Here is a 27,899-nt window from a genome sequence, read left to right on the forward strand (position 1 = left end):
GCGGCCTCAGCCCCGGTCCCGGCTCCGGTCCCCTCCTCGCACCCCTCCACCCGCCTCACGGAGCCCTCCGAGCCCCCCCGGCCACCTCCGTCGCCGCCCGTCACCTCCCAAACCGAGGGACTCTTTTGTGGCGGAGGGATTCCCGTGACGTCGTGTCTCTTCCTTCTCACAAAACTTAAATTTTAAAATATTTTTTAATTATTTTTCTTATTTTCCACAGAAAGGCGCAGGGAGAGAATAAAACCGAATAAAATCCCTTCCTAGATGGGGAAAAAAATATTTTTTTTGGCCGTGGGGAGGGGAAGGGGAGCGGCGTGGGGCGGGGTGGGCGGGAGAGGCGCGGCTGAGGCGGGGACGATGGCGGCGGGAAGCGCGAGGCGGGCGGCGGGCACCGAGCTGTACCGGGAGCTCCTCCGGTGCGGGACGGGACCGGCCGAGGGGGACGGGGAGAAATCCCGACGGGTCCGGGCCCGAGGGGGGCTCCTGAGGGCTCTCCGGTGGTTTTGTGTACGGAGGGGGGTTTTCTGTGAGGGAGATGCCAAGTAGGTGATGCTTCGTTTTGTTTCAGGGTATATGAAGAAGGAAAGAAAAGCATCCCCGAGCAGCCGCGTCTCTTTGAGGTAAATATGTCGAAGTAAAGTCTCGAAATCACGTCTGTGTGTTGGCAAAGCGGCTGCTGGGCCCGGTTGAAGCAGGTGTGCGGGCACCGTGCAGAAAGGGAAATCAGAACCACAGAATTCACCTCAGGGATGGCGTTACGCTGGCCCCTGTTCTTCACACCTACTAAGGGTTAACTTGTTTAAAAGAACTGGTAGGAACAAGTGAGTGCGAGGGCACTGCGGAGCAGGGCTAACTCCAGAAAGTAATCTCAAGTTTATACAAGTTTAGTAGCAGTTTGTAAATAAAATCAAGTGATCATTTAAAGATACAGTAGTATGAAAAACCGAGTAGATATGATGGATCAAGCAATGCTTTCCTGTATTCTTAGCGAAACAATGCTCAAATAAAGGTATTCTTTCATTCTCAAGAACAGACATGGGTTATTTGATGTCTACAAACAATGTTTAGCGCTCTCAAGAGAAATTCAGAGATCAATTGACTTTAATTTTTACTTTAAATGAGTATATCTTAAAGATACTTACTGACTGCAGTTGCTATTTGACAACAGCGATCCCTCATTATCTGAGGGACAATATCTTCACTTCATATCTGAACTTTTATTCATCTGGGTAAACTTAGTTTTCTCAAAGAACCAAACTGTTAAAGATGAAGGTTTCTATGTTGGTTATTTGAAAGTTGTTGCGTTTTCACAGTTGCTTTAATATTCTGTTCTTTCTTCGTGGAAGTGAACGCCAAGAACTGCCCATGCAGTAACTGTTCTCCTGAAGTAAGAAAACCTTAGATTCATGAATGGAGTTGGAAAAATATTTAATTAATTATTTAATTTTACAATTTGAAGTATTATAAAGGTGCTGAAATACATCAATTACATGTAGTATATTATTTTTATTTTCTTTTTCTTTCAGAATGATGTAGAGATCTGTTTGATTGGTCGTGGTTGCAAAAGTCCCATTGAAAGATTTTGGAATGGAAACAGTATGGTGTATATTTTGCAAAAAGCAGTAAGTGTATATGCCATTTGTTAAACTTTTAAATGTAATAGCAAGTTTTTAATTTATTCCCATCAAATATTTCCATATACCTTGTATTTTTAGACTCTCTTAAAGGACCACAATGAGGGAGGTGACTCAATGGAAGAATCAAAATCAGATGATGCTCTTTATGCCTCTGAGCTTTTACCAAAGGAGAGTGCTGGACCAGTCGCTCTTTCTGTTAGAAGGGCAAAGTAAGTGCTCAAAGGTCTGCCTCCATCCACTTATTTCAATGTAACTTCTTTTTTTATTTTTTCCTACCTTTTGTATCTCTTGCTAATATTCAGCACATGAGTTATTTTTGATCCCTCAAAATTAAATTACACATCAGATTAATGATGAGCTGAGCATTTTTCAATCTGCAAAATGACCTCCCCTGGTAGAAGTATTCCTAGTAAAGTGTAACTAAAGACCAAGTATTGGAAAAGCACTTGTGGCCTGTCCCATTCTGTTAATGGGACTGCCTGAGCATAGATGCACAAAGAAAGTTTAGTAAGACTTAAATTCTTGTTTTTTTTAGGAGTTCTGTTTAAAAAATCTCATTGGGATTTAATCTTTGACTGTTATTAAAATACAAGGCGTGGTATCAAAGCATGGTGATGAGTTTGCTTAACTAATTTATCCTTTTAAAACACTTCAAATGTAAAATTCAATTACAGTTTCAGAATTGTTAGTGTAAATTAAAGTATTGTATTAACTATATTATCAGTTATGTCTTACTTTTTTTCATGACTTCATTGCTCTACCTGGAAAAAGAAGATACTGCATTCTTTATGTAAAATGATTTAATGTGTACTGATGAAGCAAGGCAGAGCAGATAAAAGTTAAGTGTTACTGATGTATTATTCAAAGTTTTATGTAAGAGAAGGATTTAGTTATACTTGCTGGCATCTGATTCTTTCCTGTTCATATCTCTAGGCAGTTGATTTCCTTATATACAATGGCACAAAATCCAAACATGACCCATTTGAAGACAAGTGAGCGGGTTGTGCTTCCTCCCCTCTGGATAAGGTGTGATGGCTCTGATCCAGAGTGTACTCGTTGGCTTGGAGCTGAGCCTCTCAAAGCTGGAAACAAAATCACAGGGATCAATATTTATATGGTTACATGTAACGGTAAGATTATGATGTTCCGCATAAAATTGAGTGAGGAAGGCTTAAGAATATGGGAATACAAATACAAGGATTATGCCTTTCTGTGATGTTGGCTTGGTACTGCTCCCTTGTTGTTTGTGGGTATGTGTGGGTTTTCTTTTTATTTTTGGTGAAAGAAAGGAGAAAGATGTCTGTCTGCCATGCAGTCTGGGAAATAACTTTTAAATATACTTACTGCAGCAGTATCTGTGCAGGCCTACCTTCAGTCAGGTGCAATCATCTAGCACTGACTCTTACTAAACATTTAAATATTAACGTCAGCTTTTATTGTCAGTGGAGTAGATGCAAGAGAAATGACAGCTTTGTGAAGGACAAAATGAGTCTAAATAGAATGTCTGAACGTTAATTCTGCATGGCAGGTATGACTTGCATCATGTTGCAACTGGTTCTTTTTTTTTGATTCTTACATTTTTCCTTTTCCAGGTCCTACAGCTGATAAAACCTGTTTTGCAAACCTAGAGGAACTCAAAATGGCACATAAAGTCAAACACCATTCATCTATTGTAGGTTTCTATGGTCTGTCATGCCTCCAGTTTAAAAGCTCTGTATTTGCATTTATCATACTGGTTTTGGGAAGCTTTGTAGATGTTATTTAGAAACTCAGCATAACCCTATAGTATCATAATCTATTTTGATGTGATGTTTGGGCTCCTTATATTACATAGTATATCTCACATTAGCCATTTTTTTTGTGTGTGAAATACTTCCAAAATATTTTGTGTGGGTACCAAATGATGTTGCGCTTCTTAATAATTTTTTAAATCTATTTATTCTAGGTGACAACAAAAGGATTTGCTCAGTATGAACTTATTAGAGCTGCTGCAATAGAGGACACAATTGTAGAATCTGAAAGCAATATATCTATTGACATTACGTGGAATACTGTAGATAAGATTCTGCAGCCACCCCCACTTACTGCAGCTGCCACACTGGTACGTCAAGGAGCTCAAACTCTTTCCACTGCTTATATCGTGAATAACGTAAAGAATAGAAAATCTGTTTGACTCTTGCCATTTGTGTTTATTATTTATATGATATAATCTTTATATAAGCAATACAGTGTGTTCGTAGGCTAAACTGTTAATTATGCTAATCTGTATTTCCCTAATGAAAATCTTAGCACACCTGATTTCTAAAGCTTGAGTCTGACATAAGTTTCTGGAACTTTCAGAATATTTCACTGGAGTCTGGGGATCCCAGGAGTCCTGTATATCCGCTGTATAGAGAACTGCAGTTTCTCCTTGTAAGTATAAATGAGAAATTCCAATTTCAGATGTATGTGGAATGGTGACTTTGTGTGTTAATAATTTACTCTTTAAATCTCCATCAGGTGTTTCAAAGATATCTTTAAGTATTTAGTTCAGAATAAACTTTGAATTCAGTTTCAGGAATCTGGAATACACAGAGCACAAATTGTGAATTGCAAAGCGAGGAAATCTGGGAATTTTCAAAATTCATAGTTAGCTGTACAGGGATGTATGATTCTGGGAGAAGTTAACTACATTTTGAAGAAAGACCTATGCAGAACCTTAAACAAGAACTGTTTTGTGTTTTGTTTTTGATGCTTCTTTTAGACTTTGGCTGAAGGTTTGAAGACAGGTGTGACTGAATGGCCTGAGTCCTTAGAGTCTAAGTCAGCTTTTGAACTGGTCCAAGGATTTCTGACTGGTAATTTCTGTTTGTTGTGTGGGAAGAGAGGAAGGCCAGATTTCACAGAAGCAAAGGAAATTCCACATACTTAATTTTTAAAGTATTAGAATTAGCGATTGTAATTTCTATTCTGAAATAGCCTGCACAGAGCAGTTAAATAGGTTAATCAGTACATCTCTGAAATTTTCTTTGTCCCAATACCTTGTAAAAAATAAATATATTTTTTTTCTTTATAAAATGAGAACTATGTTTAAAAAACAATTGGACAAGTTTTGGGTGCATCTTTCAAGTTACTTAACATGCGTACGAGCATTAAAAGTGCAAAATGTCCCAGTGAGTGGTGGTGGAGAACAGTAGTTTGATATCTTGAAATAAAGCACCCAAAATTACTGATTTCTTCTGAAAAATGCTATGAAATTCTGCTATCAGAAGTTTAAGATATTAGAAAATGAATCTAAAAAGAAAATCAGATGTAGGAACACACCAAAAGGTTTTCACATGTGACAGTATATTTTCCAGAAAGTTTTGTATAGAACTTAGAGAAACAGACAAAAACAATCTCTGACAAATAAATTTGGAAGAAAGCCAGAGACGATTATTAGACCACTGGTTAACCTTTATTTCTTCATCACTGGAATTTAAGGAGTTAATGCTTAGCTACAAGAATGTAGTAAAGATATACAGGAAAAATGTGTATCTTATAATAAACATATTAAGAAATAATTTTCAGTAGAAAAAAAAATTAAAAATGGATACATTTTGTCTATTAGCCACCCATTAAAGTGCTTGTTAATTACAGAGTACCAGGGGATTTATGCAGTTGGTTCGACTATATTTTTTTCATAGTGGTGACTTTTATTTTCTCCTCTACTAGATCTAAAGAAACTGGATGTATATTGTACATCAGGAAATGAGAATGGAACAGAGGTATGTGCAATTTCCTACCAGTTTGTGTCACCTTGTTCCACTGTGAAGTAGTTATTCTGAGTTTTCATTGTGTCTTGTATATTATTTAGGCATATATGTAGATGCATAGACATAAAGAAATAACGAAAGATCTCTTGCTTTTTTTTTTCTGTTTAAGAATAATGGACAAAAAAAATAAAGTTCAAAGTTCCGTAGCTGCCCTCTAATAAGTTCACTATAATTTTTACCTTCAAAAAAACCTTTTTTTTTAATATTAAATGTTCTACCAGTGTCCGTTAAACATATTTTTGATAAAACTTAGCATTCAGTAGCAGTCTCTGAGGTACTAGAGCTGTACCTTCATGCTTCTTTCCCTTCCCTTTTAACCACTATATATATATATATATATATGTATATATATACGTGTATATATATACATAAGTGGTTATTTAATCATCTGTGAGTTTAGTATCCTATCACAAAATATGGTCTATGCTACTTTGCTGGTCTGTGTTCTGGCTGTTTACTGATGCTATGTGCAGCATGCCACTGTAAATTGAAAAAGATCATCTTGAGCTAAGTGGGTGTTTTTTACAAGGCAGTCTTTACTTGGCTATGATCAAAAAATCTTTCCAACAGTAGGCTTCACTTCCTGGTCTAAACCTAGCAATTATCCAGGGTGGTAAACCTGAAAAGAATTAATTTTACTTTTCAATAAAAATATACTTCCAAATTATTGTACAGTGCTAGCTTCTATGGAGTACGTTCCCTGGATGAAAGAGGGGAAAAATCAGTTGCGCGCCCAAATTTAATCTCTGGAGGGGGTTTGAATTTATAAGGCCTTTGAATTTTAGGCATACTTTTTTACTTAAACTCTTTCAGAATATCAAATCTGACACTGCTGCTGTGGATAGTTCAATGAAATCAATCTTCAGTGAACGAGGAGGCCTGGATTTTGCTGAACAATTATGGTGCAAAATGAGAAGTAAGTAGATTTTTTTCTTTCTTAACCCCATCCATTGCCCTTTAATTCTTCTCTTCTGTGTACCTGTTATACTGTATTGCTTTCTTGATGAAATGAATGTAAATGTCTCTGAGTTTTAAGGGCTGATCAGCTCTTCAGAAAATTTTTACCAACAGGCTTTTTCTAAAAGAGCTAAATTTAGGTATGTAAGATGATGTACTTTCTTACAACATATGAAGATAAACCAACATCTAGCAGGAGATACTGTATTTATTTATTTTTTGATTGTAAAAGGTACTAAATAAGCAATAGCACGCATCAGCTCTAGAAGTGTCTACTTAAATAAAATACTTACAAAATTGTTCTTCTAGATCTAAAGGACTAGCTTTTAAAGTTGATGAAGCTGCACACAAACTTTATTATCCTTGTAATAGCACTCACAGTGCTTCAGTAAGATACATTTTATTACAATATTTTCAGATTACTAATTGGCTTGTTACACCGTCCAAGAGATTAGACCAACTCCTTACTGTTTGTGGGTTTGGTGTACATAACTTTTAAAAATTCCTTTCATTCCTAGTATTGCAGCCACCGTCGTTCCTTAGAGTAACCCCATTCAAAGTCATAGTATGACAAACTTAACAAAAAGCAATGCAATCTGTCATTTCAGTCATCATTTTTAAAATGAGCAGTTCAGTTTTTCAAGTATGCGTTGGCCTGTTACTGATCTAACAGCTGAAGGGAAAGCCAGCATTGATAAATAAAATATTGCATCATTTTTCTTAAGGTGTCAGTTCCTATCAGGAGTTGGTAGAGTGTTTCACATTGATCATAAAATCCCTGGAACATGGTGAAGTACAGCCATGGGTATGTATCTGTATTTCACAATGAATTTTTACCCATTTGAGTTGCTTGAAGAACATGATTCTTCTCGTTTAGCTGACCCCTATTTCCACGTTACGTTGCTTTTAAGTACTTTTGCATGTTACAGTTTGTTTCCTTGGTGTTGTATTTCTAGTATTATGAGGTTTTGTACACAGCTACAACATAATAAAACTCTTAAAATTTTTAGATTCACCAAGGGAGTAGCAGTTTGCTGAGTAAATTGATTCAGCAGTCTTACCATGGCAAGATGAAGGCCGTTTCCCTCAGTGGCATCACTCCAGTTCAAATGCTTCTGGAGATCGGTTTGGATAAGATGAAGAAGGATTACATCAGCTTTTTCATAGGTAAGCGTATTATCTGCTAACATGATTAGAAATTCAAGGGAAAAGGTTATTCGGTGCAGGATATGGAGATTACCAGGGAGCATGTATAAAGAAAGGCTGAGAGAGCCAGGGATGCTCAGCCTGAGGAAGAGAAGGCTCCTGCGTCTCTTCGTGACAGCTTTTCAGTACTTAAAAAACTACTTTCACTACTTTCAAAACTAAAAATGGGGACATTTAGACTAGGGGTTAGGAGGAAATCCTTCACTCAGGGGGTGGTGAGGCACTGGAACAGGTTGTCCAGGGAAGCTGTGGATGCCCCATCCTGGAGGTGTTCAAGGCCAGGCTGGATGAGGCCCTGGGCAACCTGATCTAGTGGGTGGCATCCCTGCCTACAGCAGGGGGTTGGAACGAGATGACCTTTAAAGTCCCTTCCAACCTGAGCCATTCTGTGAAATAATGAAGTCTGTGGTAACCTTGATCTCACTTCTGGCTGCCATCTGCTGAATGTCCACTTCCAGTATCCTTGCTATTTGTACTTCCAGTTGTATACATTTTTCCAAACTTAAAAAATGAATATGTTTCAAAATACCTACACTTAGCAAAGCTGTGTATTTCTTTTTCTAATTGATTTTCTAATTGAAAAAATCTCGAGGTTTTACTTCGAGTAAAATGATATCAGACTTATGTAGCAGGAATGTTTTTTCTTATCTGTTTTCTGTAGGCAATAAAATAAGATCTTCATGCTCTTTTTGTCTTTTCTTCTGCGGTCTGCAAGAGTTAAAAAGAAATCAGGCAAGGGTGTTTGTAATAGCTGTGTTTGTATGGTCTGTAGTAATTAGATATTTTTTTGTACATATTTTATTCGCAAAACAAAAACTAGGTTGAAATGATTTTTGTAAAGTATTTTTTTTTTCTTGAAAACATTGTGGCTTTGTTTTCAGTATATACAGGTTTCAGTATATACTTTCAGTATATACAGGTTTATTTTTTTCTGAATCTGGGAGGGGTGTCATGTTTACCACTGGTGTTATCCACTTCCTTTTCCTTCATGTCTTCATTTCTTGATTTCTTCTTTGCTTTGTCACACTGTTTTCTTTCTTTAATTTGCTTGCTCATTTTTGCTGTGTGTAAATCTGTATGTCTCTAGGAGGCCGATTGTCTCAAAGTATATGCTAGGTTTCTACATTGTGTTTCCATGTTTCTGCAGCTCTGGTGGTATGTAAGACAATGCCACTTTGCAGGTTTTTTTCTTGTTTTGAATGAGTAATTGTAAATAAATAACATCTTCAATCTTAGTATCTTAATGACTGCCGTTTTGTTTTGTTTTTGAAATTCCCTGCTAGATTGCCTGAATGTTGCTTGTATGTCATCTGACAATGTGAGGTAATTTTTTTCCTGTTCACTTTACAGGCCAGGAACTTGCAACATTAACCTATTTGGTGAGTTTCTTTACTTTTAACTCGTAAAGTACAGCACACGTAGCTGATGGTGGGATGCAGGTCATCTTTCTGATAAGTAACTGAATTGCAAATCAATAAGGATGGGACAGTATTCTGCAAAAATGTCACTATGTTGTTTCCTGAATTATACATTATTTCCTAGGTATCTGGTATGAGTTGTTGTCAGGCAGTATAGTTCTGACTTTATTCTGATTGTTGGGCCATTCTTCATATTTTTGCTTTTCAAAAGAAGTGAGAAAATGTTTTTAGTAAACTGAGAGCATGTTGTGTGTCTGTAGAAATTGAGTGTCTAGTTAAGAGTGGAAACTGTTTGCTGTTCCAGGATTACTTCATTTCCACAACAGTAGATCTACAAGAACAAGTTCATCGTGTTCAAAAGCTTCACCATATGCTGGAAATAATGGTCAGCTGTACAGTCTTACTTCAGTTTAAACATGAGAACCTCTTCCCTTTGACACAGTAATTATTTCATTTTACTTTACTTTTCAATAATACTAGCAAATAAATTCTTAATAATTTGTAAAGAAACTTTCAAAAAAAAAAAAAAGCAACCCTCCTGATTGAGTGCAGAAGCTGGATCTTACTAACTTTTGGTTTGTGATTAAAATTGATAAAACGAATGAAATTATAAAACCTGAGGATCTAGTTAATTTTGGACAAGGCTTATGCCGTGTCACACAAGTATTTCTCCAAAGAACGTTTATAACTAGTTGATTTATATTATTCTAGAACTTGTCTGAAATATTATAAGGAAAACCCTCTAAATGAGAAGCATGTGTTTCAACTGCCAATCAGGCCAGCTCTCGTCAAGAAGTTCTATGAAAAGTAAGATAATCTTCTGTGTTTTAAAATTAATCAATAGCATTAAAATTCAGATTGTAAATTCAGATCTGAATACCTAATTAAATTTTAACATTTTTTGATTATTTTGTCAGTGATCACCCAGAAATATGGAAGGTGGACATAAGTAGTGGGCACGGCCAAAAGGAGGTTAAAACAACATGGCAAGTTAGTACTAGTCCTCCTGTGGAACATATGATATCAAACAATATAGGTAAGGAACATGTATGGTGAAAGGAAATAATGAAAGTAGACATTTTAAAAGAAATTCAGTTTTTATACTGTGTTCAGTGGTCTATACTTTTCCTTGTTTATATCTTCAGCAAAACTGAAACAGCATTTGCTTTTTTAATAAAAATGTGAGATGGTATCTGTGGCATCTGAAAGATTTTCAGAAAGTTGTGACCTGCCTTCTTACTTTCGCTGAGTTATGTTTTTAGAGTTAAAATGACAGAAGAGTTCTAAATATGACATGATTGTTCAGTATTCGCCACAGTATCTTACAACTTTTAAAATCTTTGCCAGTGTATCTGAGGATGGGTTTGAAGAGAAACTTACCTGTTACTGAATGCTGGCCTCTAGCCTGAGATGCAAACAGGCACTAAGGAGAGAAGGCATGCCTTGCTTCATAAAATCAAACATAGGATAAGTGAAAATGCATAAAGTCAGGGACAAATTTAGAATATAGACTGGTATAGAAATGGTTTGCCTCTTTGTCTTGGGAGGAGGAGATTTGTTACAGAGTAATGCTTTGGTAAAGCTTTCCTATCTTTCTCAATTTTTGTCATGAAGTGCTTTTGCTAAAATTTAGCTTCAAGAACTGTTTTCAAAATTACTGCATGAACTAAATACACTGGCTAACCGTTATCTTTCATCTCTGCAGGTCTCTTGTGCGACTCTACAGTTAATGGAAGCACTGAAGAAAGAATGTATTTTATTACAATGACTAATTGCAGTCAGGTGCATTTCACATAAATAGCTGTTACTCTCCAGGCAGGCACTGAAAAGGTACAGTAAAGGGGAAAGTTCAGTATATTTAGCAACATTCTCTGATTTGAAGAACAATACATCTTACTGAGTTATTTGCTTTAGTATGCTCTTGTGACATAAGCAGCCATAATTCATTTGTACCCGTCTAGTTTGTAAATATTGTGCAGTTATGAATGTACAGTTATGAATGTTACTTTTGAAAATATGGTAGATATTTTGGTTCACAAATTTACAAACGTTCAATAAAGTTCTACACTTTGGGATTTAAAATTTTATTTTGGTTTTTACAAAACAAGCAATATTGTCACATTTTTCTGGTACCAAGTGATATTTCATCATTCCAATATATTTGGAAAGCTGTTCATCAAGGGCCTCATGAACTTCTGACAGCTTGGTTTTCCTCATCCCTGTATTTATACTTTGGAGTTATCTTGGATATACTTATTTCTGCTGCTTGTATTCAGTTTTTCTCTTAATGCAGAGTGAATTACTTTAGATGGTGTCATATATGCTTTTACATTACTTTCTTCAGAAATACTGAGTATAGCTGATTAAACATAATCACTTAAATGCGTTGGGATTAATTACTGACAGTTACATATGGTCGTGCATTAATAAGATACAGTATGTAACCTTTTGGTATTATAACTAAACAATTATATAGTATATGCTGATTAATTTGAGAGGGAAGTATTTGCTTGAAAAACTCTTAAATATTGATACGTAAGAATAAGAAAAACCTTATTAATGCATTTAAAAACTGAAGCATCTACCATTTCTCATTTCTCCTCAGAAAAAAAATATATTTTTATTTCTTACTCCTTTCTTTAGTATATTGCATCTTAAAAGAATAACTATCAATTTAATAGTTAATGCCTTTGAATAGAAGCTAAGAATGAGTTCCTTTTTGTATATATGGCTGCTACTGTGTTCAGAATATGTACAGCACTGCTGAAGCTGTATTGAAAGCTAAGTTGGAAACTAGTTTGTTGGTTTGCTTTAGAGGAGTGATTTCAAGCACAACACCAAAGACAAATGTAGCCAGTGGCCATAATCTGAAGTATTTTATTTATTTTTTTAATCATGTATTTAACTTGTACCTACTTGAGTGAATTTGTAGTGGAATATTATATTCTGTAAGTGGCTTCGATTACTTAAGTTACATACTTCTGTGTGCAATAAAATACATTGTTGTATGAGGTAAACCTAGTTCCCTATTAAAAAAAAATAGATTCTTTAATTTAAATCTGACACAGCAGTTATCTTTGATAAATCACTTCAACTAATTCTATTCCACACCTAAATAGTAAGGCATATATTGTCCTAACGTTTAGACATGAAATAAGAATTTAATATTTAAGCAGTGCTATTGGAATACTTATGTCTCCTTCCATTTTACAGTTGTGTTTATCTCATCAAATAGCAGCTACGTGATAATTAGAAGTGTGATGATGAACAGATTGAGAACAGAATAGTTTTTAATAAATAAAATATAAACAATAAAATAGTTTTTAATCACTTGAAATTTGTAGTGACAAGTTTAGAGTTGCCTTATACTTAGCTAGCTATTGTTCTGGTGAACAAAATATATAATAGTTTCCAAAATAACAAGAAACAAAATCTACTTAAAATTTGTAGAAAATTATGCAGAAAAAATATGTGCTTTGGGTTTTCATAAAATTTCGAAATCATTTTGAGAATTAAGTAGAAAAAACCTAGAAGTAGTGCTATGTGGACAGGTAAAGTAATATTCCTGCACCTTTACAATGGTACAAAAAGAGGCATTTGTGGTAAGATTTAAACAATATAATAAAACAGTTGCATTGTATTATGCAAGATGAAGATGTGTCCAAGTATGCAATTTTAGCTATGATTTTGAAGGAAGAAGAGCAGTAGGACAATACTGATGAGTATGCAGAGCGTGAAAATTGTAGGAAGAATGATCTCTGTCACCATTTCCATATGAGTAACCAAGGAATCTAAAATTTGAGAAATGAATAATATGTAAGAAACTTCATCTTCACTCATTGTTAGGCTAGAGATATCCATAAATATTCAAAAAATCCTTAACCTAAAATTATTTTGTCAGATGTTGACATTAGCATAAATAACAAGTAAAATAAAACAAACATTTCTGTTGCTCTGTAAAAGCTGGAGCAAATCCATAACATATTTTCATCTTCTGTTTCTAAGGAAAATTTTTTAAGATGTCAGTGCTCAGTGGGCTGCCAAAGTTCGGCTTACCTTGAATGAGCTTCAGTACATGAACAGTATACTACTGTTCCTTTGATTTTTCAAGGGAAATAATAAACATAATTACCTGCATCAAGGAGCTGGTGTGTGATAGAACAAGTGTCCATGGCCTTTTGATGCCAGTTTTCCACCTGAGAAGATTGACACGCAGCAGATCCGTTAGACTGCAATTTTCTGTCTTATTCACAGCAGCTTCTTCTTGGTCCCTGAACATTTGTCCACTACAATTCACTTTAAAGTATTTTACTCTGTGAATACATGATTTTCTGAAAGTTTCTACGCATCTTTGTTATTTTTTTTGAATGCATTTTAGTTGTTTAATTAAAAAAAAGAAAAAAGCACATACCATTCCATGTTACTTTCCAGCTAAGTATCATGTACATGTATCTGTAATTTTTTGCATAGAAACCTGACCAAGTACTGTTAACTTGCAATTCAAAAGTTTTGTCACATAATTTAGTCCAAATGGTAATGCCTTTGAAACAGTAATTGAGGCCCTTTCCACTCTGCAAGCATAAGTATATAACACATCCCTAAAGTACAATACCACAGCGTCAAATTTCATGGGCCATGGTCATGCAAGTTGTTTCATGAAGTTGTGTGATAGTTTCCATACACAGCACACACATGCACACGAAAAAGCGTGATGGACATTACCTCTCTTGGATTTGGGAAGCCATTTGCGCTAATAATATTTTTATAGTAGTCAACAGATGCTTTTGGGTATCGTGGTTTGTCCTTGTTTTTGAAATCAACGTGATAAAATCCAAATCTTTCAGAGAAACCTTTGTTCCATTCAAACTTATCCAACAGAGACCAGGCAGTATAGCCTCTTACATTAACACCGTCATTTAGAGCTGTAAACAGAACACAAATTATTCTGTTAAACTTTTTGCCTATGTTTATCTTCCTTAAAATATGGCTCTGTGGGTGTTTTGTTTTATAGCAGAAGGAGAGAGGTGGTGGGGACAGGGCAGGAGGAAGGGGTGGAGGACAGAAAAATGACAAAGTAGAAAAAAATTTAAATCCTCTGAAAGTGTTTTCTTTAGCTTAAAGGTACGAAGAGCTCTGTAAGTATGATAATTAGGTGCAATTTCTCCTTTCTACCGAAACTGATGCTCTATTACAGTATTTGACCTCACGTAGGTTATTGTATTTATTAGCACGAGTACATTTAGTCAGGTTGTGTGACTTTTGTGAAAGAATTTAGTAGTCTAGTTTGCTGTCCAGTCTAATCTGTGAATATTTATTTCTCTATGATGTAAATTATAAGAGTTTTTTAAAAAGTGAAAAACATGCTTTTAAAATTACCTTTTAGTATTTCATTAATATATCCTTTCAGATACTCTATCCGCCATTCATCACACAGTTGAGTGCACTGTACCTTTTCTGAAACTCCATTCTCTGTCACATAAATGAGAGGGTTCCCATACTGTGTCTGCAAACAGAGCTGTCTTTAAATTGGATTGTAGAAATAAAATCACTTTGACAGAACATTAAATTCTTTCTAAAATGCTTTACAACTATTTTTCTAGATCTACTTAGTTATCTTTAATAAGAAGAACGTGTAACTAGGAATTTAACTTTTAAAATTATTGAATTCTATTGCTCTGAACTGAAATGAAGTTTCTTGGCAAAAAAGAAACTTGCCAGTTTAAGTAGGTGAATATATAGGTGAAGCTCCTGCTTGAAACCAGACTTCTTGTTCTTTTTAAAGATTTACTCTGTAATTACCTTAATGAAGTTGAGCAATCTTCTGAATCCCCAGGGCACAGAGTATAGCCACTTCGAGCCTGGAGCTGGCCATTTTGGGTCCACCAGTTCTGCCAGATCCTGGTCCATGTGGTAACTGGACACTTGTAGAGATGGAAAGCTCTTCTGTGTAACATACCGGGTAGTGAAATGGCCTATTCCCAGGAAATCCGATGTGCCTTTAATATAAATTTTCTCTTGCACTGAGAAAGTCGGTAACCTTGATGTCCCCAGGCCCTGCTGGGCACTCCTCCTACCTATCAAAATAAATACAGGAAACATATTTCTGAGCAGCACAGGATCTTGTTTTCTTTAAATGACAAACAATAAATATGTTTTCCCAGAACTTAGTGTAGAGGACAGTTTAGTTTGCTTGCTTTTTCCTTTAGGTGAAATAAATGGTCTTCCTTTTGGTTTGCAGAAATAAGTCAGGTATAGTACATGGAGAGGACAGTGAATTCATGTGCTGTTTTTTTCAAAGAGCATGGAAATGTAATGCGATGAGGAAGGAAATACTTTGGAATGCTAGATGCATCACTTATCTTCTTCTATCTGTGAAATAGTGGGGTCCTGGAGAAATGTAAGCTTTTAGCGATGAAAAATTCTGCAGGTTTTTTGTGCTTAGGTAGGAAATACTGAAAATACCTAGTAATTCCCAGTCCTGGTTAGACCACTGCAAACAGGCTATTGCTGAAAAGACAGTTGCTTCCCTTCCAGTCATTCACTGGGACACTCAGATGGGCAACTGTTGAGCTCAACAGCAGTTAAACGTTTTAGTTCTGTTATGTCCCCCTGGAATACTCAGGGGATGTGTCTAGCCCATATTGGTTAGCTTCATCTTACCTTTGTCTTCATATTTGACTAAAGTGCACGTTGGTTAGGGGTATTCCATTGTTAGATGTTGTAATTGTGTGATTTGTTCATGTCATAGTGGGCTACTGAGGCTTACCTACATAATTTTTCATCGCTTCTGGATAGTCTCCTCTGTAAATTGGATTTGCAAACCATCCCAAGTGAAACTGTATGTATCTTTCAGCTGCATCGATGTCTGCTTGGCTGTGAGGATCAATGGGTTCACCCCAGCCAGTGGTTAGGGAAATTCCAACCATACCTTAAAAACAAAATGACAATTCTGCAGTTGATGCATAATCATTAAGCCCTTACTGTAAATAGAAGCATAATTACAGAATGAACGTTTATTACCTTGCTGCTCACTACGCCAACTGTTATTGTAAGAGTGCCAAACTTTTGCATGACTCTGTAAGAATTAGAGGGGGAAAAAAGGGGTAAAATACAGTCACACAGTAAGTATAGAGAGACACCGAAGATGGAGAGAAGCTTTTGCATTAAGGTACATCAGAAAGTATCGCATCATTTCTTTCATGTATATTGTGGAAGCTTTCATTTCATTGAAGATATCAAAAAAACATTGCTGCAATATTTCTTCCCTGAACTCCTTAAGGTCCTTGTAAAGGTAATAGCATTCAATACAACATTCCAGCATCTCTGGTCTTTGGATGTCTTTGTCTAATTTACTGAGGGAAGTGAAAGTTTTTCTGTGAGAGCTGGCTTCACTGAAGTCACTTGCAAAATTCAAGTTCATTTCACTAGGCCAGGATTTTACTCCTTGTTTCTAGAGTAACCTAGATATTTTCTTATTCAACCAGTTTTACAGGATGTTTCGAAGGGACGTTTAAATTACAAGGAAAGTCTGAGCTGTTGCAACAGTGTCACATCGAGCACCTCTGACTGCCTGCTACACCTGAGTGTGCATTGGTGGTCTAAAACTTGGTTACCTCAGCTACTGAATGCATTTGATATGCTAGTTGGAAATGACATAATTACTAAACTATATTTCTGTTTAAAGAGCAGGATCAAAAGCTTAATCAGTCTGCTAATAATTTTCAATTTACACATAAGTTAAAGTGCAACTCTAATTTTACTTTAATTATATGGTGCGCTGCTTTGTATGCTCCACATCCACTGAGCTTCAGTCCTGGTGCGTGCTCTCCTGTTTCATAACCTTTTTCGGCAACTGCCTACAAATACATAGAAATAGTTATTAATTGAACAGTGCAGTTAACGAATTTGCTAACATGGATTTAGACGGTGTGGAATCTGTCTCTTAATCTCTCCGTCCTTTCCAGGCCCCTTTTTCCCTCTCCTGCCCTTGTCTTTTGTCTACTGTCTTACTGCTTGGCTGATGGTACTTTGCAGCTTGTTGGAAACAATGTGTTGCTGACCAGCCATAGGGACTGCCTTGCCAGCTTGCTGTTGTCTGATGTAGCTTGCCCTGCACCCATTTCAACTGCCTTTCTCATTTCTGTGCCTGTCTCCTCTTAGCTGATGACTTTTCAAAACTTCACTGGAATTTCACGTGTCTTGAAACTCAGTACTGGTTGAAACTGATTTTTGGGCACAAAGACTGCTTACAGAAGACTATCTATCCGTCTATCATTTTAAGCTACAATTTTTAACCTACTTTTCTGTAGTGTCCCTTCCACAGACTTTTGGGAACAGAACTGAGCAACTGAAGTGATTGGAAGGAAAGCATTGATAACTTACCCATGGATTGCTAAAAGTAATCCAGTGCTTCACACGGTCACCAAACTTTTCAAAGCATAGGTTGGCATAATCATTAAAATAATTTATCATGCTTATATTTTGCCAGCCACCATACTTTTCTTGGAGAACCTTCAAAAATATGAGTATCAAGAATCAGTAATGTTATCTAAAGTTCAGTTTCAAAATAACAAAGACCTTTCTTCAGAGCTACTGGAATATAAATAATACAGCAATGCAAATGAATAAAATTAACTATAAGCACACTTAAAACCATGCAAGCATCTTTAAGCATTTTTCTAATGCATTTGTAGTCCATAAACGTAGAAGTAGATTTCCTATCAGAAACATTTCATTAGACATTTCACCAATTTGTCTTAACCTGTGGAAGATCCCAGTGGTAGAGGCTCACGATGGGGATAATGCTGCTTTCCAGAAGACTGTTGATTGTGTCATTGTAGAACTGTATTCCTTTCTCGTTCAGTTCTGCTGATTAAGCACACAGACAAGAAATTACCTGGACTGCTTTCCAAGCTGGAAAAAAATACAACTGTGGTTTACTTGGAAGTAAAATTGCTTGTCTATTACTACTGGTAAGTGTATGGTGAAATTGTTGTGCTTACTTTTGATGCCAGTGGGCATAATCCGAGGCCATGAGATAGAGAGTAGATAGTGATTAACGTTGAGCTCCTTCAGTAGCTGAATGTCATCCTATGAAAAGAAAGTCCAGTTAGCATATGTCATATCCGAGCAGAATAACTCTTCAGTTATTTATCTGTCTTAATACAGCGTGGCTGGAGAACAACCAAAATATTGCATCTTAGTTGTTAGTTCTAAATGGGAAATCAGTGTCATGAAATGGCTGCAGAAGGTTTCTAGAGGGGTAGTTCTCCTTAATGATACCTGAACTTTGTAGTAGCCATCACAGGCTGCATCTCCCGTTTCATTTCTGAACACTTTCCCTTTTGTGTGAGTAAAAGCATCCCAGATACTTGGTCCTTTCCCGTCCACGTCCCAGGCCCCTTCAGTCTGATACGCAGAACTTCCAACGCCCCATGAAAAGCCTAAGGGTAAGAAGAAGTGAGTTACAATTCAAACACTTTGCTGGCCCAACTGCTCTTTCCCTGAAGAAGTGATCTATTTTTCATTTAATGAGCTGTGTTACTATTATTTTATAGTGCTGAAGTAGTGCTTTGATGGGATGGTAGAAGTGGCTTAGAGTAAGAAAAAAATATGTTTTTATGTTATTTACGCCTGCTGCTTTTTATGTTCTTGGTGAGAAGTTTAGTTGTTTTTACCATAAATATCTAAAGAGATTCTTTTTTTTTTTTTCCTAGTATTGTGCAAAAGGACATGATTAATCCATATAAAATCCATATAAAAAACCTTAATCAGAAAACCAAATCTTTTTAAGTTTTGGTTTTGGTTGAATGAAATGTGTGTGTGTATAAATATTTTTGCATAGCACTGGTCAATCTAGAGCATTATAAAAATCACAGTCAACTGTAGTTGAAAAGTACCAGGTGGAAAAGTGCCGTAATAGAAGGAGCTGGGATTAATCTTTGTCCACTGGAAATCTTCAGCAGTGTTCAGATGTAGTGCCAGCACGAGCATATACCACGTTCTCAAAGTGTAAATTTTCATCCCTGTTAATTTTGTCATTGCAAAGACTTCTCTTCAAGTTCCCACCTGATGAAATAGAACAGCATTGTCAAGTGTTGTCCCTCTGCAAAGCAGGCTTAGGCTGACTGAAAGGGAAAAGCTTATTTTTGCTGCTGAATGGGAATGATTTTCAGTGAAAGCTAAAAGTAGTGCTTGGGATAAGTGGAAGATGCAGTTAAGTGTCTGGCAGAGTGATAAGAATGAAATGCAAAGTTGTCACTATTCAAAGTGCTTCCTGCATATTTTCCATAACGTTATTTATATTTTCTATATTCTAAAAGTGTCTTTGACAACTGCTTCATTCTAGATTTCAAACTCTCCCACCAATGTAAATAGCTGAAACCCTGCAAACAGTGAGTGGGAGAGGGAGCAAGAAATAAACGTGATTATGCTGCTAGCATCTTGCCGCCTAAACACACTATGTAATGGAAACAAACCTTGTGGTTTGTTTAGTAATTTTAAATACCTGCAGCTTTTATCTTGACGATGTCCCTTTTATCCTGTTCTAGCAGTCATTTAAAATACTAGTGTGTATGCTAGTATGTACGCTCTGTATTTCTAACTGCTATTGCATGCTAAACTATAGTAATGACCTGCTGTAACCATTTTATTTGAAGTTGCAGAGCAGCTTTGTAGAACAATACTGTTTTTACAAAATTAATACAGTTCTCAAAGGACCTGCTTTACATGAGCCTCTGCTGGTAAATTTGAAAATGGGGGAAGGAAGTGAGGAAAAGTAGAACAGACATCTAATTAAAAATAATCGTATTTTGCATTGGAGCATTGTACAAAGAGTAAATACATCTGGAGCTTTGAAAAGGAAACTGGGGTTACAGGACTGGACCTGTCTGCTAAGCCAATCAGTTGGACTGCTTTTGTGAGTCAGAGCATTTAACAGCCTTGGGGATCCCAAGAGCAGGTAAATGAAGGTCTGAAAACACTCCATCCTTGCCTGCCTGTACAAAACCAGCCTTGCAGTTGTTCTGCGACATGCAGGACGGGGAACTGGATTTTAGACAGCACCTCTTCTCATCAGCTCTTCTTGCACAGCCCTGGGGCAAGTGACAGAATCAGGGTGGAAAAAACACGGACAGAATCAGATTGCCTGTGGTGAGCCCACTGTGCTCTTTCACCTTTCTTTGTTAGATGTCAGTAATGGGATAGCATGGCTAAGCAGCATTTTTCAGCTAAGCAACAGTTTATTTCAGACTTGCTTTTTACTGTAATTTTGTAGCATCTAACTCTTGCATGTAAAAATTGAGGAACAGAGCCAAAGCCTGGTGGGAAACTTTGCACTGACTTCCCTGGCCTGCAGGTCAGAGCTCTAGTCATCTCTTAGACCAGGTCCAAAGGGCCCAAGTAGTATCTGTGTTGCTTACAGATTGGTTCCTGATAAAAATGAAAAAATAACAAGTTTGGTTAAAACCAAAAGGCAAAAGAACCACTTTTTAGAATGTGTAGTCCATGTATGACCTCAGAGATCTGCCTCTCTCCCGTCTCTTCTGTGCTCATTAGACAGCACACCGTGTCTCCTAATTGGCTCAGGAACTGCAAAGCTGCTTTGCGAAAATGTAGCCACTTCTACGTCAAATGCTTTTAACTTAGAATTAAAGGAATCTTCAACTGTACATTGCTAATGTGAACATTTCAATTGCAAGAGAAAAAAAATAGAGAGCGGATTACAGCCATTTACATTTTTTCCAATTGTAAAAGCAAAGTGGAGGGTGAAGCCAAATATTCAAATCTCAGTGGATAATTTTGCTCTGGGGATGGCGAAAGTGAAAAGCATAATGAACTTAATATCCTCTAATGAGGAGGAAGCTACAAAAAGGCCTGGTTCTGCTGGCAGGTCCACAAGGGGTCTTCTAATATTGCCCTTAAGGAAAGGCTTTTAGTTATTCCATGCTATAGGTCACACTGTCTAAATTCTCTCTAAGTATTTGTGTTTTTAATATGAAAGGTTGCAGGATGTGTGTGATTTTAATTTGGACATTGACAGGTAAATCTCTCTCTTCAGACTAGTCAGTCCATTTGTTTAAGTTTAGCATTACCCTTCGTATTTTTGTTAGCAATGACTGACCGTCAGGTGAAAAGGAGCAAAGCGAGCAGAAAACGTGCTGCAATGTCAATTGTTGGCTTCTGTAGCGTGATCAACCCAAAGGCAAGAGGAGTGTATGCTTTTGCAGGAAGGCTGATACTTCAGTTCCAATTCTAGAACGTAGCTTTCATAAAATTTTAGGGTGTTTGTTATGGCTTTATACAATTACAACAATCTGATTTGTATTTTGTATAACTCCATTGGAGCTAGGAACAGCAATTAATCAAAATCAGTAGATCTTTTTGCTTTTTCACCTGAGAACTGCATTACGAATAATTTCAGTACTCCAAGAATTACTCAACTACTTGCATGATGCATGCTATCCAAGAAGCACATTTTTAAACAAACTGAAAGTTTCACAACACCCCGTACTCACAGAAACAGCCTTATTTCATGCACAGTTCGCTGTGGACTGTTCTATCAATTTCCTTTTCAAATGAATACATGCTTTTTGGAACTCCTCTGTTCTGTTTGTCTGGCATATACCTTTAGAAATACAGTAGGAGAAAATAAGGGTTATCAAGTTGAGACAGTAAGGCTGTTATAAAGAACTCCCCATTGACCCTCTTGCTCTGCAGATGCTACGTTATCTCACGCCCTGGCTGAGTTATTTTCATCTCCCCCTGTTTCTGACTTACCTGGTGTTCTTCTCGATTGATGTGTCCCAACTGGGAGATTCCCCTGAACTGCCAGAAATTTACCAGGGCATTTAGAGTAAATTTACTTTCATGGAATAATTGCACAGAGTTAATCGAACTGTCATGAAAACTCGGGGGAAACAAGTTGAAAACAGCATTTTGTTGACTTACAGGCAAAACAAAACAGAACAATCCTTTTGTATCCACAGTCAATGCTGCAGGAAAAGGTTTAGCTTAACCATACAGATCTTTTAGTGATGAGATATTTCCTTTGTAAGCAGAATTAGCTTTCTGAGTGATCTATACGGTCATACAGAATCGGGCTTGCTCTTGAAGAGGGAATCTGTAGACTCTTTTTTTTCTCTTGGCATAGGTGTCTGCGTCCCAGATGGTATTTGGCAGGGAGATTTGACTGAGGGATTTTGGGAGGCCAGGAGTTGTATTTTTACATGGAGTAATTCTGCATCGGGTATTTATAAGGCAGTCTTGAAAAATAATATGCTTTTTAATTTCTTTTATTTCTAGAGGAATTCCTTAGGGTGACGTCTTTGCTAAAATATGAAAGTAATATGAAATGAACATTCACTGTCAGTTTTCTAGGGTACAAGTAGAGCATCATTCCCAGTGGAAGCTTTAGATACCCGTTTTAATGCTGATCTTTGCCTTGTTTTTCCAGCTTTCTGCAATGTAAATGAGCAGTTCAGAACAGGGCCGTCTGCTGGTATGGGTCTCACACTGCAGCTGCAGGGGCTGCGTGGCCGGGCATCGCAGTACCACGGGGAGCTTCTCAGATCGCTGCAGCCGCCCTTAGAAATTAGTTCAGCTGAGGGAAGTAATTTACATTCAGAGTACTTTTAAATTTATGCATGTATAATTGGGAAACAGAGGGATCTCTTCTGTGCTGTAAAGTTGCATGCTATCAGTAAGTAGCTTGCGAGAGCTGGGCTTGTAATACAAAAGAGCATATGTAGGAATTGGAAAGAGGATGAAATGAGCAAACTTATTGCTAGGGCTAGCTGGGCTGAAAACCTGTGGTTTCAGATGTTGCTGCTCATCCAGCTTTCAGGAACGAATTCTCCCCCTTGAATGCTAGCAGCCCGGATTTCCAAACCGAAGGGCAAGGGGTGTAGTCCTGAGAGAGAAGGGGATGGGTCACCCAGGAGCAGTGGTGAAGGTAACGACTGCTCCTGTAAGGAGCAGGGAGGTCTGGGGTAGGAGAGATGCTGCAGGGAGAGGCTCCAGACAGCACTGATAGAAGCCGTGTGAACCTTTAACTCATCAGCCCTAAGGAAAGGGGCTCTGTATATAAAGGGAGTCTGGAGGGGAAGCAGCTCTAGGGAGCTGGGTGTTTTTTCTCCTGTTGCAGTGCACCCAGGTTGCTGCCTGACACGAGGGCTTTCTGGGGAACGCACTGTTCAAGGCCTTTGAAGCTATACCGTCAGTAAGAAAATTCCCAATTATTTATTTGCCTGTTTTTGTATTTGTAAAGTAGTGTTGGTGCCCTCTCATGGTCAGTTTCATGAAAGATAGTGGACATTGGAAAGGTTTCCTGGTAGCCTAAAATAAACAGTAACATTGTAGTTAATATAACACCTCTGCTCTGAGAGGTGGAAAAATGCATTTGAAGACCCTTCTCAAGCCTGGAGGAGGTGATCCCTGAAAATCAACCAGCTGATGCACTTTGGGTTTTAGGATGCACAGAAAGGCCAGTATAGCGTACATAGGTCAGCCTGCTGCAGCTGTGCTTGGTGCTTGAGGCACGTTTTTAAGTATTTGCCATAGATTTGGCAAGTTTTCTCTCCTGCAGAGGTGGGCACGGCAGTGTCCTGAGTCACCGCAGCGTTCTGTGATGCTGGAGCTGGTAGGTTGGTTAAGGCTGTGCGTTAGTCATTCCTTGTTACAGCACATCTACACCTACAGACACCAAAAATCAAGGCTTTGGCATGCCAGAAGAGAGGCTGTGACAATTCTGAGAGCAGTGGAAGCAGACAGAGACAGATCACCCTCTTAACAGATGAGAAGCTGAGGAGATTTGACCAAAATCACGCAGGGAGTTTGCATCAAAGCGAGGAACAGAGCTCAGAGCCCTCGGCTCTCTGCCCAGTGCCGTACGTAGAAGCCAGGCTGCTTCTTCAGGGACTGGCTCATGCGTCACCGCAGTCAGTTGGTGAATTGTCACCAGCATCAGTGGTCAGAAGGGGCAAGCCCCTGGTGTCCATGAAACCATGACTCAAGCTCCGTTTAACGTTGGCTGCTAGAATCATAGCACCGTTCTGCTTGGTGCCTTGTGCCTACATGGGTTTTCTTCTCTTACCACAATCTTATTCTGGGATGTTTTTTTCCCAGTTTCCTGCATAAAAGCTGGACTTTACAAAAAACTACAAAATCAAATCATGAGATAATCACATTGCTACAGCTGGGTCATTTTTTCCTCTTGTTTCATCTTGGAAAAGTTTTATTAGCAGTAGTTTTAAAATGTGCCAGAAACACATCAAGGCTATAAAATCTTTTATTTTGTTTTATTGGTGAGTAAAAGGAATGTTAAAAAATGTACTTAGTGGAGTCGGTCCAAAATTGCCCTATGACTGCAGTAAAGTAACCTGGAAAGTAGGTTATGCAACTGGCTCACTGCAGCGTGTTGTGAAGTCAAGGCAAAGTCACAACTGACTCTCAGTTTAGGCTTATCTGCAGTTTATTGGCTGCACCCTGCCGTGGGTCTTCATCCGTAAATGATGGAGGTATTTATGTACTGTCTGGCTGCAGGCTTACTTTGTGGCCATATCATACAAACTTTTGCAAAAATCCCTCTATCTTAAAGCAGTGGAAACCTACCCTCCCAGATGATTGTCGATTTGTGCCCTACTTCATGTTACAAAACCTCTCAACACCCTGACATGGAGGCACCCATAATACTAGAGACCATAACACTGCCATGTGATTGATTTTGCTTTCAGCCCTAGGGTCTTCTGCAGGCTGATGATAAAGTAGAAGCTGTTGTTCCGAATTCCCTGACAGCTGCTCAGACAACTAGACCAAATTATCCTCATACAACTGTAACTGGAACCCAGTCTTTCCTGATCTTTCATTCTTGCTAGTGAGTTTTACTCCCTCTCCAGCCCTGAACAGGCCTTTTTCTGTCTCCGAGAGAAAAATCCTTTTATTACACAGCGACCAGAAAAACATGTAATTTTTCCAGTGTGTGGTCTACTGCAACTACCCTGAGATATTGGAGATTTTTCAAAATCAAAACAAAACCCACTTACAATTGTTCTTGGAACAAGAACACTTGTATAACAGTACTTGTATTTTTCTGTGTTACAAAATGACTTTCGTTGCATTATATTAGCTGGTTTTGGAAACTTTTTTTCCAACACTCAACTGTACTAATGGGCTGGACTTGCTTTTCAGAGAAAAATAGAAAATTGGAAGTAATTTAAATGAGGATGTCTTCTTTTACCATCAATCATGTTGCTTTGACTCGAAGCAGTTGGAGGAACATAGCTGTTAACAGAGTTGTTCAGAACTGTTTCTTACAACTGAGTGCATTCAAAAGGCAGAAAGGAGTGTTTGGAAATGTAGGGGATGCATTTTATTGTCTATAAAAAGAGACCAAGAGCACTGATGAGTCATTTTGCCCTAAGAGCTTGTTTTTGAACTTGTATACATATATATATGCACCAGGCTTGCCCATTAACTTTACTCTAAAGATTTGTTTTATTTCCATGCTTAAAGCATTTTTTTTCTACATAAATGCTTTTAACCAGACCGATATGCTCATGTGTGCACAGTTCTGCCCTTTACCAGTAAAGCCTGGTAGACCTGACCTTGTTTTATGCCTCTTCTCCATCTCTTCATGCTGCCAACTGACCTGGGCTTCCAGTGAGCCTGCATTCCCTTGGGACTACCAGGAGGCTCGCCACCCTTTCCAGGGCATCTGGGATGCAATTTGCTGGTGACGTTGGCCAGCACCATCAGCAGAATTGTACCAACCAACTGCCTGGTACCCAGCACAACAGAGCTGCGTCTGCTGGCCTGCCACTGCAGGGGATGCAAATCTGTCTGTATCGGGGAGAATCCGTGTGCTGCTGCTGAAGAGAGGCTCTGTCTTAAAACAACAACGGCAACAAACACAGCTCCAGAAGTTTGCAGGATCTCGTGTTTGAAGTGTGCTCCCTGAAATGAGATCAAGAATAGGTAACTGGAACTTACCCCATATTTCCTTAGCAGTCCCTACCTTTGTGAAAGCTACTGCCGTTGTATTTTATGCCTGTCTGTGACACTGAATAGCTGTAACCACTAACCACTGGTTTTACTGGGGTAATTTCTGGAAAACCGAAAATATGCAAGACTCTTCCGTCTCTGTTCTGCCACAGTATTGTAAGGATTGGACAGGATAGGGTAAGTCTGCAAAATCTATTCCAGTTACACTAAAAACTCAATTATTAAGGCCTAGTTTTCAAACAAGCCCCGAAATTGTGTATTCGTAATAACGTTTCTTGATGAATGTAGAGAGATGCTCAGACTTCTCCCTTTTGTGGAAAGCTGTTCTCCCAAATGGTTAAAAACTCTTCAGATTTTGCGCTGATGTATTCAAAGGGCCTTATTGGATTTTCAATGCCCAAGCTCACTGGATGTTTGAAAATCCCAAAGTTGGTATTTAATACATGACAGATGTTATGGATATTCCTGGGTGCAAGGAGGGTCACGGAAACTGCGTCTAAACATCAATTTTAATTTAGCTTTTCCTGCTGATAGCTTCATACTAAGAGTTGGCCCCCATTTCAAGTGAACACTGAGAAGCTGCTGTAGGCCACTGCTGATTGGAATTTACTTGTGTTAGTTTAATTGCAAACTCTACCATCATCTGTTTGCAATCACAAAGAGGAAGCTTCTGAAGCTTGGGAATGAGAGAAAATGAAGTGTCTTAACAACTACAAAACACTGAGAATGTTTTTGGAGGTTTTCCCATCACTGTTTGTGAGCAGGAACGAAAAGGCATAGATGATTTATTTTTTTCCAAGTCCACCCTTATGTTGCACCTATAACATAAATACATAAAACAACTAGGAATAGTGCTAATTAATGAAGGTCCCAATGTACTGTGTAACTCATAAGTAAGAGCTCATGAATTGTTTTGGATGAAATTGAATTAGTGCATTATTGAACTAGTTGAGTTAGCTCATTAGAAAAATCATACATTTTTTCTCTATGGATATTCAACTCAGCTTATAAAACATTTGGATTCAGTGCTTCTGGCTGTCCAATTTAATTACCAGTTTTAAAACACACTGCTGGAACATCTTACCTTTAATAACGTCCCGGTAAGCGTGGCATTAGTCCTTTTCACATGCAGCAGGCAGATGGGAATTGTAAGGACTTCACCTGAATAGGTGAAGACACAGACAGGTTTTGCTTCTGTTCAGGTCTGGAGGTTTAGGCTGGAAAGGAGAGTGGAAAGCCTTGCCGAGTGTTTAGCTGTGCTCCACCAAGAGGCAGCATTGCACAGCACGGACAGAGCTTGGGAAGAGTCAGGGGAGTGCCAGGCTGGCCCTGGGCTTGGTCCTCAGTGCCTTCACCTGGGGAATGGCTGCAGCGCTGATAGTCCTCGGGCACAGTGAGGACCACTTTGAAACACGCTACTGAAAAGTGCTCTGCGGGGTACCAGTGGTTTGGAAATCTGTTATTTACTCATGGACTGCTACTCGTTCAGCAGTAGGGACCTGTCTTTTTTGCCTGGCCAGTGCAGTCAGAGAAGAGCAGCAAAGGAACAGAAAAGATCCTCTGCAGCCTCGGGAGAGCTGTTAATGCGAGTGGTGTGTTTCCAGGTCTGCTCGGGAAAGTAAGACTTCTTTCACATGAGCAAAGCCTGAGAGGACTGATTCCTAAGCTGCCAGGCTCCTTACTGCCTGGGTAAACTCTTAAACTTCATGGGCCAAGTGTGAAGTCGAACTAGGATAATTTCCGTTCTTGTGCACCTGCAGTCAGATCTTTAGTGAAGGCTGTCTGCTGGCACAACATACTATTTTTTGTAGCTTGTTTATTAAACAAAAGGAAAGGATTGACTTTTGCTTTTGCTTTTTCAGAGATGAATTTCAGAGATTAGACCTTAC

At 38.1% G+C, this 27,899-nt stretch overlaps 2 protein-coding genes and 2 long non-coding RNA genes across 5 annotated transcripts in view; 2 read left to right on the forward strand and 2 right to left on the reverse strand.

Moving 5' to 3' along the window:
• The first annotated feature begins 18 nt into the window (after window positions 1-18).
• Window positions 19-11,092, forward strand: ZWILCH (zwilch kinetochore protein). 2 transcript variants are annotated; one of them, XM_072043589.1, is made up of 18 exons: window positions 19-154; window positions 569-620; window positions 1,527-1,622; window positions 1,716-1,846; window positions 2,571-2,767; window positions 3,230-3,309; window positions 3,583-3,738; window positions 3,978-4,049; window positions 4,381-4,474; window positions 5,331-5,383; window positions 6,245-6,347; window positions 7,114-7,193; window positions 7,399-7,555; window positions 8,945-8,973; window positions 9,317-9,453; window positions 9,724-9,819; window positions 9,930-10,048; window positions 10,718-11,092. In XM_072043589.1, exons 3-18 carry the CDS (start codon window positions 1,599-1,601, stop codon window positions 10,807-10,809), a joined length of 1,620 nt encoding a protein of 539 aa, XP_071899690.1. In that variant the 5' UTR covers window positions 19-154; window positions 569-620; window positions 1,527-1,598; the 3' UTR covers window positions 10,810-11,092. The 2 variants fall into 2 exon arrangements, with proteins under 2 accessions (XP_071899690.1, XP_027321440.3); XM_027465639.3 differs by lacking the exon at window positions 19-154 and adding an exon at window positions 284-416.
• A 1,595-nt stretch (window positions 11,093-12,687) lies between these two features.
• Window positions 12,688-19,072, reverse strand: LCTL (lactase like). The gene is made up of 13 exons (XM_072043590.1): window positions 18,912-19,072; window positions 18,295-18,455; window positions 18,015-18,102; window positions 17,774-17,877; window positions 17,395-17,523; window positions 16,773-16,868; window positions 16,033-16,087; window positions 15,779-15,940; window positions 14,812-15,086; window positions 14,389-14,515; window positions 13,735-13,934; window positions 13,145-13,208; window positions 12,688-12,803 (listed from the first exon to the last, which is right to left on the reverse strand). The coding sequence occupies exons 1-13, from the start codon at window positions 19,051-19,053 to the stop codon at window positions 12,688-12,690; spliced, it is 1,719 nt and encodes a 572-aa protein (XP_071899691.1). The 5' UTR covers window positions 19,054-19,072.
• Window positions 19,073-25,484: 6,412 nt separating this feature from the next.
• Window positions 25,485-27,659, reverse strand: LOC110351968 (uncharacterized). The gene is made up of 2 exons (XR_002400194.4): window positions 27,095-27,659; window positions 25,485-25,962 (listed from the first exon to the last, which is right to left on the reverse strand). It is a non-coding gene; the product is annotated as an uncharacterized lncRNA (long non-coding RNA).
• The window catches only part of LOC101789951 (uncharacterized), a 91,750-nt gene continuing 89,697 nt past the window's right edge, over window positions 25,847-27,899 (forward strand). Inside the window, exon 1 of the long non-coding RNA XR_005268655.2 lies at window positions 25,847-25,983. This is a non-coding gene — a long non-coding RNA (uncharacterized lncRNA). The remainder of the gene's footprint in view (window positions 25,984-27,899) is intronic.

The sequence above is a fragment of the Anas platyrhynchos genome, chromosome 11, assembly GCF_047663525.1.
Source record: "Anas platyrhynchos isolate ZD024472 breed Pekin duck chromosome 11, IASCAAS_PekinDuck_T2T, whole genome shotgun sequence".
Classification (NCBI taxonomy): Eukaryota; Metazoa; Chordata; class Aves; order Anseriformes; family Anatidae; genus Anas; species Anas platyrhynchos.

What these genes read in the sequence shown, in the direction of transcription:
- ZWILCH (XM_027465639.3), top strand. Translation starts at nt 358, where the DNA reads ATGGCGGCGGGAAGCGCGAGGCGGGCGGCGGGCACCGAGCTGTACCGG. An exon ending in ATTATGGTGCAAAATGAGAA is followed by an intron (nt 6,348 to 7,113) that starts GTAAGTAGATTT and finishes ATTTTTCTTAAG; the next exon opens with GTGTCAGTTCCTATCAGGAG. An exon ending in ATGGTGAAGTACAGCCATGG is followed by an intron (nt 7,194 to 7,398) that starts GTATGTATCTGT and finishes TAAAATTTTTAG; the next exon opens with ATTCACCAAGGGAGTAGCAG.
- LCTL (XM_072043590.1), bottom strand. Translation starts at nt 19,053, where the DNA reads ATGACAAAATTAACAGGGATGAAAATTTACACTTTGAGAACGTGGTAT. An exon ending in TATGCCCACTGGCATCAAAA is followed by an intron (nt 17,878 to 18,014) that starts GTAAGCACAACA and finishes CTTAATCAGCAG; the next exon opens with AACTGAACGAGAAAGGAATA. An exon ending in GATTGCTCAACTTCATTAAG is followed by an intron (nt 14,516 to 14,811) that starts GTAATTACAGAG and finishes CTCTGTTTGCAG; the next exon opens with ACACAGTATGGGAACCCTCT.